At 37.5% G+C, this 14,738-nt stretch overlaps 2 protein-coding genes across 2 annotated transcripts in view; both read right to left on the reverse strand.

The window, feature by feature from the left end:
- The window catches only part of LOC128864317 (cytohesin-1), a 114,653-nt gene extending 107,570 nt beyond the window's left edge, over positions 1 to 7,083 (reverse strand). Inside the window, exons 1-2 of the mRNA XM_054103925.1 lie at positions 6,842 to 7,083; positions 5,487 to 5,560 (exon numbers count right to left, since the gene is read on the reverse strand). Of these exons, the coding sequence (XP_053959900.1) occupies positions 5,487 to 5,560; positions 6,842 to 6,923 (156 nt within the window). The 5' untranslated portion in view covers positions 6,924 to 7,083. The remainder of the gene's footprint in view (positions 1 to 5,486; positions 5,561 to 6,841) is intronic.
- A 740-nt stretch (positions 7,084 to 7,823) lies between these two features.
- The window catches only part of LOC128864457 (zinc finger protein 624), a 146,079-nt gene continuing 139,164 nt past the window's right edge, over positions 7,824 to 14,738 (reverse strand). The window contains exon 6 of the mRNA XM_054104121.1: positions 7,824 to 8,185. Coding sequence (XP_053960096.1) covers positions 7,849 to 8,185 — 337 coding nt within the window. The 3' untranslated portion in view covers positions 7,824 to 7,848. The remainder of the gene's footprint in view (positions 8,186 to 14,738) is intronic.

A 14,738-nucleotide genomic window follows, 5' to 3' on the forward strand; every position in this document is an offset into this window, starting at 1 on the left:
GATGTGAAAAACGAGGAAAAATTCAAATTTACCGTATATGTAAAATAAAATTAAATTCTTTAATAGGTTTTTTCTTAATGAAATTAGTGGTGATAAAATTGCAATATATTTAATTTGTTGGAAATAAATTTTTTAATAAGTTTTTTAAAAGGTAATAAATAATAAAAAAAAAACTAAAAACTACTAACATTAATCAAGTAATGGTACCTGAAAGAAAAATATTGCAAAAAGTATATTGACCCGTAAGACTGCAAGAGGGAGCGGACAATCGCGGTAATAGCGCAGACACACCACTTTAGCGAAGTCCTCAACCATCTGTGTGATCCTGGTAGAAAAATGTGACACACAGATGCCGATCCAAGCATCTTAGGACTGATAGCGGCAGGCTAATCACCTACCCTGTCAGAAATCAAATAGATTAACGAAACCAACGCAAGACTGAGTCTTGTCCGAGGCCTTATGCTCCCAAGTGGAGAACAAGGGAAAAAAAAGACTGTAAGACAACATATGGCTGTCAACTATGGACGCTGAAAGCTAACGAGACAAAACAGCGAAAGTGCTTTGAAAGAAGAGTGCTCCGAAAGATCTATGGTCCGCTTAGACTGGCAGATGGCACTTATCGCATTAGGCACAATGCCGAACTTGAAGACATAGTAATTAAGAAAGAAACTATAACGAGAAAGGCACTAGATCTTCGCCCAATTCGAGAAAGAAAAAGGGGACGCCCGAGGAAAAGGTGGCCAAGATGTTGGAGGGAAGTGGTTGTAAATCGAGATCAAAGGACTGTGACGCTAAGAAGAAGAAGACTTGAAGACGGTACATATCAAAGTAGATATAATAGCTAATGAGCTGAAACTATAAGCAAAAAAACGAGACTGTGATAAGATTTATAAAATCTCAGAGGATAAGATGGCTCGGACACGCGGTTAGACGGCCCAAGTAGAGAACAACTCGAAATGCAGTTGAATTACGCTCTAATGAAAGAAGACCACGCCCCAAAAAGAGATGGCTCGAAGACGTGAAAGTTGAACTTGAAAAGCCAAACGTGTGATGGTGGAAGAAGGTAGTCTTAGATAGAGACAGATGGCGCAAGGTTGTGAATGAAGCAATGATTCACCAAGGACTGTGATACTAAGAAGAAATGTTAAGCTATATTTAAAAGTGTTTAGCTAATAAATTTGAAATATTTTCAAAAACGACGCCTAAATGTCAGTAGTGAATGATTCATTGCTGAAAAATTTTCAAGAAACTAGATGCGTCGAGGATAGAATAAGGACTGGCAGACCAAAAACTGGGCGTTCTGTTGAGAATATTACTGCTGTACCGCAAAGTTTTGCTAAACAACCTGTAGAAGGCGACGTTCTCAAAGTAGTAATTTTAAAAAACATGCAACATTATTAGGAAAACAATGTTATAATCAATAAAATAATATAAAACATATTAAAAAGAAATTGTCAACATGACTTGCAACTGCCGTGTTTGGGCAAGGTTTAAAAGATCAAAGATCGAAGACCCTGCTGTGACCGGGCGTATAGATGCCACCCACTAAAAATCATTGACAATATTGAGAACAGTAAGATCTTGTTTAGAGTGTATTGGAAATATGATAGGTAGGGTTAGTATGTTAAAATGGCTGCTGAGAATGATATATTGTCACCAGAGTTTGCGATTGTGATGCCCTGCTGAAACGACTGACGGGCTAGTGCTTCCGTAGTCTTCAGGTATTCAAGCACATTCAAAACTAAGTCGCTATTCAATTGGTGGTACAAGCAGTTGAAACGATACCTTACTTGTAACTGATCCTGACTCTGAACACTGGCTCCCATATGAACCTGCTACAACCCTTGCGCGACATCCCTGTATCTGGATAGATAAACCAGCTAATCACTTAAGACGACGACTGTGCAAGGCGCGAAGATAGCGGCTTGAAGCGGAGACCCAAAAGAAAATAAGATGGAGCAAAGTATATTACAATAACTTACAAAATAAAAAACTAGAAAAATCCAAATAGGCATAAAAAACCAAAAATTATAAAATATGAGCAGCGCTTTCCAGAATAGTAATATAATGATCCAGTCTCCTGTTTTAAAGACGATACAGATTGCGAAACATACCGATGTGAACGCTCTGTGAAATGAAGAGTGAAACTCTCGACGCAGAAAACCACATCCCGTTGGCCAGTCACCGCTGGAGGTGACCAAAGTTACTACGCGTGGTCGCCGGTAATAGAACCTAATATAGAAGGCACACAGGATTTTATATTTTATAAAGAACTCCAGCTATACATATAATCTGCTTCTCTAAGATGCAAAATGCGAAAGAAATATAAATTGTCTTTAACAAAAATGCATTGGCTGTGTTAAATGTAGAGTTTTTCAATTAAGATAAATTGAGAATGTAAGAAAAGTAATGTAAACCGAGTATGGAATTGTACCGATAAATCAATCAATGAGGTACCAGAAAATACGATACATCCAGGGGATGAAAATGGACTTTCATTAAACCGAAAATTTGTATATGAATATTTATTGATATCGGTATTAATTATTCCTCAGCATGCATCAAATTTTGGTTTCCGTCGACGAACGAGGTTCTGTGTGACTATAAGTCCATTGGTAACCCACTGAGCGTAAAATATTAAGTAAAAAAGTGTATCCTAATAGCGGTCGCTCCTAAGCAGGATTCTTATAAAAACATTTATTTCTGTTTTTTTTTTTTGTCAAACAAATTTGCAACGGTATCTTTTGACGATTTGCTTAAGTTTAAATGTTTAGTGTTACTTCAGAAGATCATTACTACTCAGGAACCCAAATACCTCAAATATCGACTTATGGTTTTCAAAATCTTGCCATTTGATAAACTTAGTTCCGATGAAATACAGTTGTTTGGTGACTGAACGTCAATACTTTTAGTTCTTGCACATCTTTGGAATAATTTACGCCTAAAAATAAATGTATAAAAGATAACTTGCGCTTCAGACATAAATTGCTTTGTTACCTTGCCGAATATTGTTGAACGTAGTCCAATATTATCTTTTTTTTTTCAAATAATTCCAATTAATCCTACTATTATATTACTAAAAAAATTTTTTAATAACTTTTCTTTAATACTTTTATTTTTCAACTAACTAAATTTTTAATTTTATCGTTAATTTTTCTATCTAGGATTTAATTATGTAAGCTATTCTTGAGGTTAATCATTGTAAATTTAATCTGTGGTAATAAGTTTGACTTAAGGGGTTATATACAGTTAGAATTTTGAAAAAAACGATTTTTTTATTTTATTTTTTTAATGTACATATATTTAAGAATACACAAAGACAATTTAATATCGTTTCGGTGAATATTTTCGAAGCAAATTGGAAGACGTTTCAGAGTGCTTGAAAGAGCTTTTGAAACTTTAAACGCGTTTTTCTCAAAATGGTGTTTTCAAAGTAGGTGACATTACTCGAAAACGGCTAAACCGATTAGTCTCAAATTTTAACACGAGCTTCTTAAATATATTTTTTAGTGATTAATCGAAGATTTTTTCTCAACGATAAATATTTGTTTTCTTATAAACAATCTAAGGCCGAAATTTTGGTCAAAATGGATTTTTGTTGAAGTTTTTTTAGAAACCACCATTTTGTAAAATATATTTTGCTTATTCCTTCGATTAATTACTAGGTTTAACATTACTTTAACGACATCTGTTTGGTTTTTTAATTTCAGAGGATCCAGTTCATAGTGGTCTTTTTTGCTAATACTAAGTCGTAAAATACAGTTAAAAAATAATATAATATGTGTAGAAAGTTTAAGATCAATAAATCTCGTAAACTTTACAAACAAAAAAGTTATCACAAACCCATTCAAATATTTTCCGCAAACGTTCCGTATGCTTGTACAGCAAAGTACTTGGGCATGACGTTAGACACTAAGCTCAGGTGGAAGGAACATGTCAAAACCAAAGTCGCTGAACTCAATTTAAAATATAGAAACTTGTACTGGCTATCGGCAGAACGTCTAAATTACGCATTGAAAATAAATTGTTAATTTAGAAAGAAATCTTTAGGCCAGTGTGGACTTATGGAGCTCAACTGTGGGGATGCACCGCAAAAAGTAATATAGAAATCATTCAACGTTTTCAAAACAAGGTAATCCGGGACATCGTAAAAGCCCCCTGATATATACGGAATGACGACCTACATAGAGACCTACAATTGCATACAGTCAATGAAATGATAAATCTCTACGCTTTGCGATGAAGCAATATATACTAAGAGGCTGAAGAGGACGAAACCACTGGACCTAGTGGTTATTGATAAGTAGATTCATAAATTCACAAACTAAAATTGCTTGTTAGTTATATATATTAACTTGGAGTAATATTTTCGTAATAACATGGAATGTATCCATTTATTTATAACGTTTCAATCAAAAAAAAAAATTTTAAGTTTTCTCAGAAAAAATGCTTGAAAATTCGGTTTTTTGGGCCTTCTAACTGTATACATATAACCCCTTAAATGGTTAAATGAAAGTGAAAAATGAAATCTGCCGTCTGTCTAAGTCGGCATAAAGCCATACTTTCCTTCATTTGTATGACAATATTAAAATGCATACCCCAAATTGGAGGAGAAACTTTCTCCGCCAATCATCCAATGAAGTATGTAAAAGTCAATTCTATAAATGCAAAAATCATTAGTTTAAAAATATTTTATGATTTGCTTCCTTGTAACTGCTGCATTAAAAGATCCAGATTTTTTTTTTTTAATTATAGACTATCAGTCAAATCAGTAATAAATTCAACTCCCGCCTAATTAGATCGCCACCATTGTATGTGGATATGTAAATAATGAGAGCTTGACAAATTTTCCCACAATTGGTAAATAAACAAACCATATAAACAAAGAAAAGTAGGGTATTGCAAAAATGGTAAAGAGAAAAAGAAAGAAAGAAAATTTAAAGGCAATCACCGCAGACAACCGCGGATTAATAGCGAAGCTAGAAGAGTGCGCAATCAAAACAAAAAGCCATACAAACTCAGAGCAAATTAAACGGCGAAACAGACAAAGTTGTGTGGAAAACACACTTTTCCAAACGACGCAATCAAGCTTGTAACTTAATTATATATAAAGCATTTTTTATACATGAGCGCTTGACACTATAAATAAACCCACCAACAACAACAATTTTTATTGTCACATGGCGAATATGCGAGCAACAAAGCCTGGCTTTACAAGGCGTGGTGGTTGTACAGATTATCTGCACGAGCCTTGAATTGCTCCACCAGTCACCAACAAATCGCTTCTTTGCAAACACATTTATGACTCATTCAACTTTAAAGTGAAGTTGTGAACGCAACTGTGAATGACGAATTAAAAGCAGGAACATAAGTATGGCAGGCTAATTGTAGTCAACCAGTTAAGCTAATGAACTATTGAATGGTGTTAGAGAGCAACAAATAAATGAAAAAAAAACAATGTTTTTAGTAGCGAGTGAAACGCTTACCTGAATTTCCAGTAAAAGCTCCTGCTTTTTTCGACGCAGCTCAATTAACAACTTTTGCTGTTCAGGCGTTAATTCTGCAAAGACAAAAAAAAAACAAAGATCGTAAAACAAGATAAATAAGACGCTTAAGAGTGACAAAAATTAAGAAAATAGCGCAACAGTAAGATGGCATAATTAAATGTTACAGGTTGAGTGCGCAAAGTATGTCACAAAGAATGGCGTTGGGAAAAATTACAACGTAGCGCATTGTTCGAAACACTTTTTGTTCGGCTTGCTGTTGGTTGTACGATGATTATTCTTATGATGCCATTCATGTGCATGCCATTTATGCTATGAGAAACTGCCGGTGGTGGATTACAATTTTAATTTGAAAAACTTTTAATTGTAAAGCACGTAAATGGGGCGCTGATTTGGTATTATTTCGTTGGTGGCGTTAAATTCGTTTACATTACATTTTTAGTATTCCCACATTTTCCATTATCTTTTTTCTATAGCTTTTTTTCGGTTCACTATTTTTTTTTTTTAATAAATAATTTAACTTATTTATAAGCCCAGCCACAATGCATATGCATACTATCAACTAAAACTGCTTGAAAACCCATTGTTTGTTTACCCATCTTGCGGCCTCTTCAATAAACTGTCACTCATAAAGTTTTCATTTCATATTTTTATAACTTCCACATTCGGCTCAACTTTGCTGGATTGATTGACCGCCTGCCTATTCATCATGTACGCTTTACGTGCATCTAATTCTTTTGTGTAATTTACTTTCTTAATACCTTCGTTGTTGTGCACAAATTAGGTAAGCCACCTCCCCGGTTTGCCAATTAAGCCAATTGCCAAATGCCTTTACGCATATGGACTGCGAGTAAGAATTAATTTGCTGTATTCAATAACTAGCGGTTTATTAAATCCAATAAGAATATAGCAACAGGGATAATACGCTGAATGCGTAAATGAGCTCAATCAATGGAGTATGGTGTTTTCATTACTTTACAACTTTTCTATATCTTAATAATAAATGGAATTTTCACGTTGACATACGCAAACAGCAAACGCTTCCAGTTTGAGATGCGTTAAAATTAGTTCACAAATGCTGGAAGTCTCGCTTGTTCCTGGACTTTCACCTGGCGTCCAAACGAACAACGGAACGTCAACAAACGGGCTAACATTACATGGCTGGCGGAATTTGAATGCATTCTTGGGCACATATTAATCTATTCAATTGGTTAAGCAAAGGTATATTGTTTAATATGGGAATTGTAATTGATCGTTCATTGTGGCAAGTAGTCCATTCTATCAGTATTTCCATTTGTTTGGTCTTCGTTTTAGTTTTTTCTTTCTCGCTTTATTACCTGGCGTTGTGAAGTCGCTTCGACCAGCGGTGGATGCCTTCGAAATCGCACCGTACGATCTATTATCCATCGCGCTGATCATTTTAACAACGGCACAGCTTTGTTTCCCGCACAATTTTCTAATTTAATTAATTATTTTCATTATGAATATTCACAATTTTCACACACATTAAACACAAATATATGAAGTGAACACAAATTGGAGTTTTTTTCGTTGTGAGTTTCGACGCGTTTCTGATTATCGTTTGCCGTTTCTTCGTGCAATGAGAGAAAAGTCAAAATGTGGACGCGTTGCCAACTTACTATGTAGATAATTAGGTTTTATTAAGTGAATTATTTTTTGTATACAAATTAAATAGAAAAAATAAATTGCGCAAATTGTAATTGAGTGTATAAAATAGTTTTCTAAATTCATAGGTATAAATATTTTTATTGATTTTGATATCTTCTTTCGGCGTAAAAGTAAATAAAAATATCTACTAATATCTGAAAGTAAATATAATGTATATGATAACTCACCTGTTGGCAACGCCACACTTGTTACGGTTTCTCATCAAATAATTATTATTTTGTCTTGCCATAAATAGCACAAAATGTGAACAATATGCAATGCAGCATATGTTTAAATAAATAAAATAATGAAAGCAAAAAAATAAAACCAATTGGAAATCATAATAAATGAGTCTGTATATTAGTTTTGTAAATTGCGCGGCGTTGGCGCTAAACAAAGTTGAAGCAACATCGGCAGTGAAAATTGAGCCAGTAAAGGCACAATCCGGTGGTCAACACTGCATCGGCGTCATCTGTTGGTAACTAGCAAAACTAGGCAGTACATTTTCACATGTAGATGTCGCACCTCAACAAATATTTTAGCTCCACCTAAAACCATTTTTAACGGAAGCCCAACGCACTCCGGCCTTTATAAATGAAAACCAAACAAAAAGTATTCTTATCATATTTTTATTAAATATAAGTACGTAAATTTACACTTTTTCCCACTTTTTCGTTCAATGTTTATTTCCATCTCCTGTCGTCGCATGCATTTCGGTATTGTGCGCCCGGAACTCCTGATATGAATTAGTTTTGTAGGCATTTCCTTGTTCTGCACCCGCTGCACATTGCTGACATTCGTATATAAATTTGCCTGGATGTTTGCCAGTTTTGAGCACATGCTTGCGCAGATTATCGAAAGTGGTGCAACGGAATTGGCAATGCGGACAGAGAAAGGGTTTTTCACCGGTATGTGTACGCATATGACGTTTGATGTGTCCTTTGATGCGGGCCTTGAAATCACATTTGTCACATGCGAACCATTTGGGCGGAGCGAGATGCGTGAAAGCGTGTCTGCAAAGAGAAAACGTGAAAATGTCGGTATATTTTAATGAAGAAAAAATACAATTTTTTTTTTATTCTACAATAGGCCTCTTCTTTTTGCCAAGCGTTAGCAAGTGGCGAATAGAAAAAGCAACTGGTATAAATGAACATATAGTACAAGTATATTGGCAACGCGGGAATAGAGCAGCCTTAAATTACATGTGTTTGTACGACATACCAAACATATGTCCGGCATGTCAAGGCACCTCGCACGACACTAACCACCTTTTCGCATGCCTTTTAAAACCTACTCATCTAACACCTCTCTCGCTCTGAACCCAATTTGTAGAAACAGCATGTTTTCTGGGCCTACCTTTAGATGAGCCAGACGCAGACGGCAGGTGATATACCTTACACTGACGGGGCTTCTATTACTGCTACACCAACAACAACAAAAACGTGTGTTTGTACGAAAGTGAGTTATATCAGTCTATTGAGCTATAGCCATACTCGCTAGCGGCGAATTTTGCTCGTTAACTTTGTTTTTGCTTTCGCATGCAAATTTTTCGTTAAGTTAATCGAGCATAAAGATAGTGAGCGGGGCAATGGCGAATAGAAGAGGCCTAATATTGCCGATGCTCTTAATTTAAACGGAAGAATTTGTACTTAGGTTGGTTTAATACAGTAAAACTCCTATATAATGCCGTCGCCTCGGAAAGCTTCATTTTTGTGAAGTTTTTTTATGCTTTATAAAAATAACAAAGAATAAATAAAATAAAGAATAAATTAAATTACAAAGATTATGCTTTGGAACAAAAATTAAATTTATTGCTATATAACAATTTTTAAATTTAAAAGGACCAAAAAATAAAAAAAATCCGGTTCCCTTACTATTCTTTATTACTGTCATCAAGTGACAATAATACTCGTAGAATTCAGTTTTTTATTTAACACTGATTCTGGTACCCTGCATTTCAGTTTGGACCATCTCATCTGTAGAAAATTTTGACAATCAGCTGATAGAAATCTTGCTTAAGGACTTTTACACCGACTAGCATGATTCTAAGACTACGTTCAAATATGTAAGTTAATTTTTGTCGACACGATTCAGTGATGCGGATAATCTAAAACAAAATTCAGGCAATTAAAGCGAATATCGTTGTTATTGTTCCAGCAGCATAAACATTCCCCATACATACACGACGACTTTTGCTGAAGTGACAGTCTTTGGCCGGATATAAATTCGAGTCGTTCCGGTGACGTAGAATCGACTGTTGTTGGAGCAAGACCAATATCGTCTGAGCCATTGGTGCGATTGAATAAGGAATCGTAAGGACAGGAAATTGGAAAACCTACATAGATTGCCAGCCAAACGAGTTTCTTCAGGTAGTTCTAGATATGTTGATTTAATTTTTATGGACATTGATGCTAGGATTACCCGTTAAATCGAAGAGCTCCACTCCAGACCAGACTGCCGCCAGACACTACATTTTTTAAATTGCGATAAATTTTCATTGTATTTCCATGCTTCTAAGACTTTTCAAAATGAGATAGTGACTCTAATTGACGTCCATTCGCTGGCACCACTCAAAATATAGCCAAAATCTGCTTCCGCTGAAAACTCATCTCCGGCCTCTGCCTTCAATAAACCCCTTAGAAGATTGAATCGCTGCAGACGTCTTCTTCCACATAGCTTCCGCAGTGATCACAAGAGGGGTCAAACTCGTGATTTAACTTACAGCGAAATGCAGAAGTAGAGAAAAGGGAATAAAAGTCTACTTCGTCATGCATTCTGCTTATCCAGCATTTTAGTTTTGGGATACAGGATTATCTATAAAGTCTTTTAGCCGTTTTGCCACTCAGTCAAGGTTCGCTTTCTATCATTAGTTCGGTCGGTTCCGCATATAGTAATTGGCTCTTAGCTACGCTCGCTAAAAGCTGCCGAAGACGCTGTTTCGGTCCATTTGGCCGAAGAACCGATAAGATCGAGGACTTTAAACCAGTCTTTGATCTAAGATTATACCGAGTTTTTTAATCATCCCTACTCGAGATGAGCGGTACTTCAGTTTTCGTTCCGCCTAATCGAGTCCACTGCTACTTAGACAATCTTTAAATAAAATGACAGATTTTGACAAATTTTCGCGAATACCATCCAACCGCTTCACTGCCACTTCTATTGCAATATTAACTGCGAACTCTATAATCGTGGAGCTCTGACTTACATAATATTCCATCGTAATGGACCGAGCATGGAACTCTGTTAAATATAATTGTATATATAACTCGCGCTTACACCCTTTATTGGGTGTTTGACCGAGCTCCTCCACAAATGGAGGAACCTACAGTTTTAAGCCGACTACGAACGGCAAATGATTTTTTATGATAAGCTTCTTTAGAAAGCAGAAATAAAATCGAAGGTTTGCTATATTGCTTGCCGAGGGGCGACTGCTGTTAATTAGTTTGCTTTTGGCATTTAATTATATCAGTCAACCGCAGGTGTGCCCTGAGATTCTTACTATGGATAAAAATATTTGCCTTAAATTGTGTTGTGAACGGGATTTCGTGCGTCGAATCATTGAAAATATTGCAGAAAGCCTATGGCGAGTGTGCTCTATGAAGAACACGGATCTAAGAGTGGTATACGGATTTTGCAGAGGGCCGAGAAGTCGTTAAAGATTTGCCCCGATCTGGTCGCCCAACGTCTTCAACGGATAAAAATGTCGACAAAGTCCAGGAAATGGTGCTGGAAAACTATCATTTAAGTTTGAGGGGGCAGCTTATCGTTCTCACGAATGAATTCGCAACATTTTACACCATCAATTGGGGGCGAGACGCGTGGCTACTCGATACGTTCCAAGAGAGTTGAATTTCTTTCAAAAAATGCATCCTAAGAAGGTGGCTGAAGACATGCTTGAGCAAGTAAATTCGGACCCAACGTCCAATCAGTCCAATCCAACCAGTCAATAAGTGGCTGTTTGGCGCTATCTACATTAGCCGAAACCCAAAAAACCACGTCAAAGTCGGTCAAAAGTGAAAGTCATGCAACTCGTTTTCTTGGATTGTCATGGTGTTGTACATTCGGAATTCATTCCAAATGGTTTAACGGTAAATAAAGAATATTATTTGGAAGTTATGCGACGTTTGAGAGAGAATAAGCGTAGGAACCGGCCCAATTTGTGGAAAGAAAACTCATGGATCCTGCACCATGATAACGCACCGTCTCAGAAGGCCCATATTGTGCACGTATTTTATCAGATAGTCAAGCGACCATCTTAGCTATAAAGTCACCAACAGCCAATTCAACAATCGTCAGACAAGTCAAAGAAGAATTAAATGCCCTAGCACGCACAACAAACATTACTCTCATCTGGGAACATAGAAAGAAATGTGAAATCTGATCAGCTGGCAAGATAGGGGGCTTCCTCTAGAGTATCCGAAGTGGTAGCAGTTGGCTGCCTTCGAAGCGTCTACAAAAGGGTGATCATTTTACAGTTCTCGACGCTGGCTGTTGACAGATGGACCAACACCGATACCTGCAAAATAGCGAAGGAGACGTGGCCAGATTGCAACAAGTCCAGAATTGACGAGCTGTTAAGAAAGCGAATTACAGACATCTTTAGAGTTACGTAAACAATAAGCGGCCATTGGCCTATGGGAGACAAGCTAGGAAGATGGGATGGCCGTATAACGATAGATGTGGAAACTGCAGTCAAGAAGATTCTAGGGAGACCGTCTTCCACTATCTGTGTGAATGCCCACGGCTGGGTGCTCTACGACATACATATGTATGTATATATTTTTCGCTTTCTACGCACTTCTTCATTCCTCCTCTTCTTTTTGTTTTCTGTACTGACGTAGCTCAATTGTCAAATTTGCTACTCTTGTACGAATATTCTATACTATAGATCGTGATTTGGATTCGAATTTCCATGTGGGCTCGGGTTCGTAGTCTGCAGTAGTACGCATCCGGGATCATAGGTAAAAACATTGGTTCCTTGTTCAGTATCAGTGCAAGCCCTAGGACACAGAGATATCCTAGAATATTCAGGCATGATCCTCAAGTAAGCACACGATGTTTGTTTCCTCTGCTGCAAAGAATTTGGAACTCTAAAAATATTCCCACCGAGTTAAAGGAGGGCGTCATTACACTTTTACCTAAAAAGGGGAGCCTAGCCGAATGCAAAAACTGGAGAGGCATCACATTGCTCAGCAGGGTGAACAAGATCATAGCCCACATAATCAATAAAAGATTATCTGATGCGCTGGTGGGTGGCCTGTGGAGCGAACAAGCTGGCTTTCGACCACGATGTTTATGTGGTGATCGTGGAACATGCGGTACTAATATCGAAGAAGTAGGCGAATTTCGCCACCTCGGGAGTATCATCAATAAAGACGGCATATAAAGGGTTTCCCAATAAGAGGTGTTATTTGATGAAATATCAATGGTTTCGTTGACGAAGCGCCGTCACGTTAAAAATAAACGTTATTCAGATCAATACCATCCAATTCCATTCACCGTAATTGTTGCTCCAGCTTCATTTTCGAAACGGAAGGTCCAATAACTCCGCCGGACCATAAACCGCACCAATCAGTCACACGTTGAGGATAGATAACTCTTGGATTCTCTGAGCCCCATATCCGACAATTTTGCTTGTGGACGAAGCCACCGAGGTGAAAATGGGCCTCATCACTCAAGATGATTTTTCGATGGAATTCCGGATCATTTTCATGCATCAACGACCCAATCAGCAAAGACACGACGTTGTTGATGATCGGCCGGCTTGAATTCTTGTATTAACTGGACTTTACAAGCCGTAAGACCCAAATCTTTATGCGAAATACGGTGTAATGACGTTTGTGGGATGCCTAATTCCGAAGAACGACGAGGAATGGACAAACCTCGGTTTTCTTCAACACTTTCGGCTACAACAGCAATAAAGTGCTTCACGATGACCCAAAAATCTTCCGAGTTTTACGAACCGTCTCTGCCAAATTTTCACCATTTTTATAGTGAATTTTAATAATTTCAGTGCGTTGTTCAAGCGTGTATCGCTCCATTTTTATTAATGGCGTAGTTACTTGTCAAATATCAAAAAATGATAGCTTCAAAAGTGGCATCTACCGAAATAGCGGGCTGTTATTGGAAAACCCTTTATATATATTTTTGGGTGTTTGGCCGAGCTCCTCCTCTTACTTGTGGCGTGCGTCTTGATGTTGTTCCACAAATGGAAGAATCTACAGTTTCAAGCCGACTCCGAAAGGCAGATATTTTTTATGAGGAGCTTTTTCATGGCAGAAATACACTCGGAGGTTTGCCATTGCCTGCCGAGGGGTGACCGTTATTAGAACAAATTTTTCTTCATATTGGTGTTTCACCGAGATTCGAACCTACGTTCCCTCTGAAATCCGAATGGTAGTCACGCACCAACTCATTCGGCTACAGCAGCCGAATATCAAAAGACCGTGCAGTGTTTGGTATGTTGGACAACGTATGGAGGTCATCATATAATATATACCTAGGCGCACAAAGCTCAGAATATTCGAGTCCAATGTCAAGTCAGTTGTACTACAGAGATGCGAGACTTGGAAAGCGTCTGTGCGTGACATACATGACCTATACATTTTTATCAACCGCAGCCTTCGTAAGATCATGCGCATTTTTTGGCCTAACACTATTACCAACAACAATTTCTTGGCTATGACAAAACAAACGCCCGTCCACCTTGAAATCCGGAGTCGGAAGTGCAAATGGTTTGGACATACTTTACGAAAACCAAAAGGAGCCATATATTAGCCAAGATTCCTTGCAATACCAATCAGGTGTGAGTTCATGGGCGAATTGCTTTTGAATGAATTGCAGATGACTTTGATGTTCTGCGTCCCTTTCACTATTTGGTATGAAATTTTTGTTTTTATTATTTACTTTGTTTTATTTAAAACAAATTTTATTACAAAGGGTGGTTAAATTTCAAGGGCCGATGTTTAATGTGGACCACACCTAAACGTCAAGCTTCTTCTTCATTTCATTTGACATTTTTCAATTTCAGACTAACTCAATTTGAACCATGGAAAGATACACAATCGAGCAATGCGTTAAAGTTATTCAGGTTTATTATGAAAACGGGCGTTCAAATCAAAATGCATATCGCGCAATTCGTGATTTTTGATGAGGCACATTTTCACCTCAGTGGATTCGTCAATAAGCAGAATTGCCGCATTAGGGCGAATGTTAATCCAAGAGTGATTCCCGAAAAACCAATGCACCCACAAAGAGTGACTGTTTGGTGCGGTTTATGGGCCGGCGGCATCATTGGGGCGTATTTTTTCCAAAATGAGGCCGATCAGGCAATTACTGTGAATAGTGTTTGCTATCGTGAGATGATAACGAACTTTTTATGGCCCGAATTGGAAGATATGGATGTGGACGATATGTGGTTTCAACAGGACGGTGCCACTTGTCACACAGCTAACGAAACAATGGCTCTTTTGTGCGAAAAATTTGATGGCCGAATAATCTCACGTCGCGGCGATGTCAATTGGCCGCCAAGATCATGTGATTTGACACCGTTGGACTTCTTTCTTT

The sequence above is a fragment of the Anastrepha ludens genome, chromosome 5 (assembly GCF_028408465.1).
Source record: "Anastrepha ludens isolate Willacy chromosome 5, idAnaLude1.1, whole genome shotgun sequence".
NCBI lineage: Eukaryota > Metazoa > Arthropoda > Insecta > Diptera > Tephritidae > Anastrepha > Anastrepha ludens.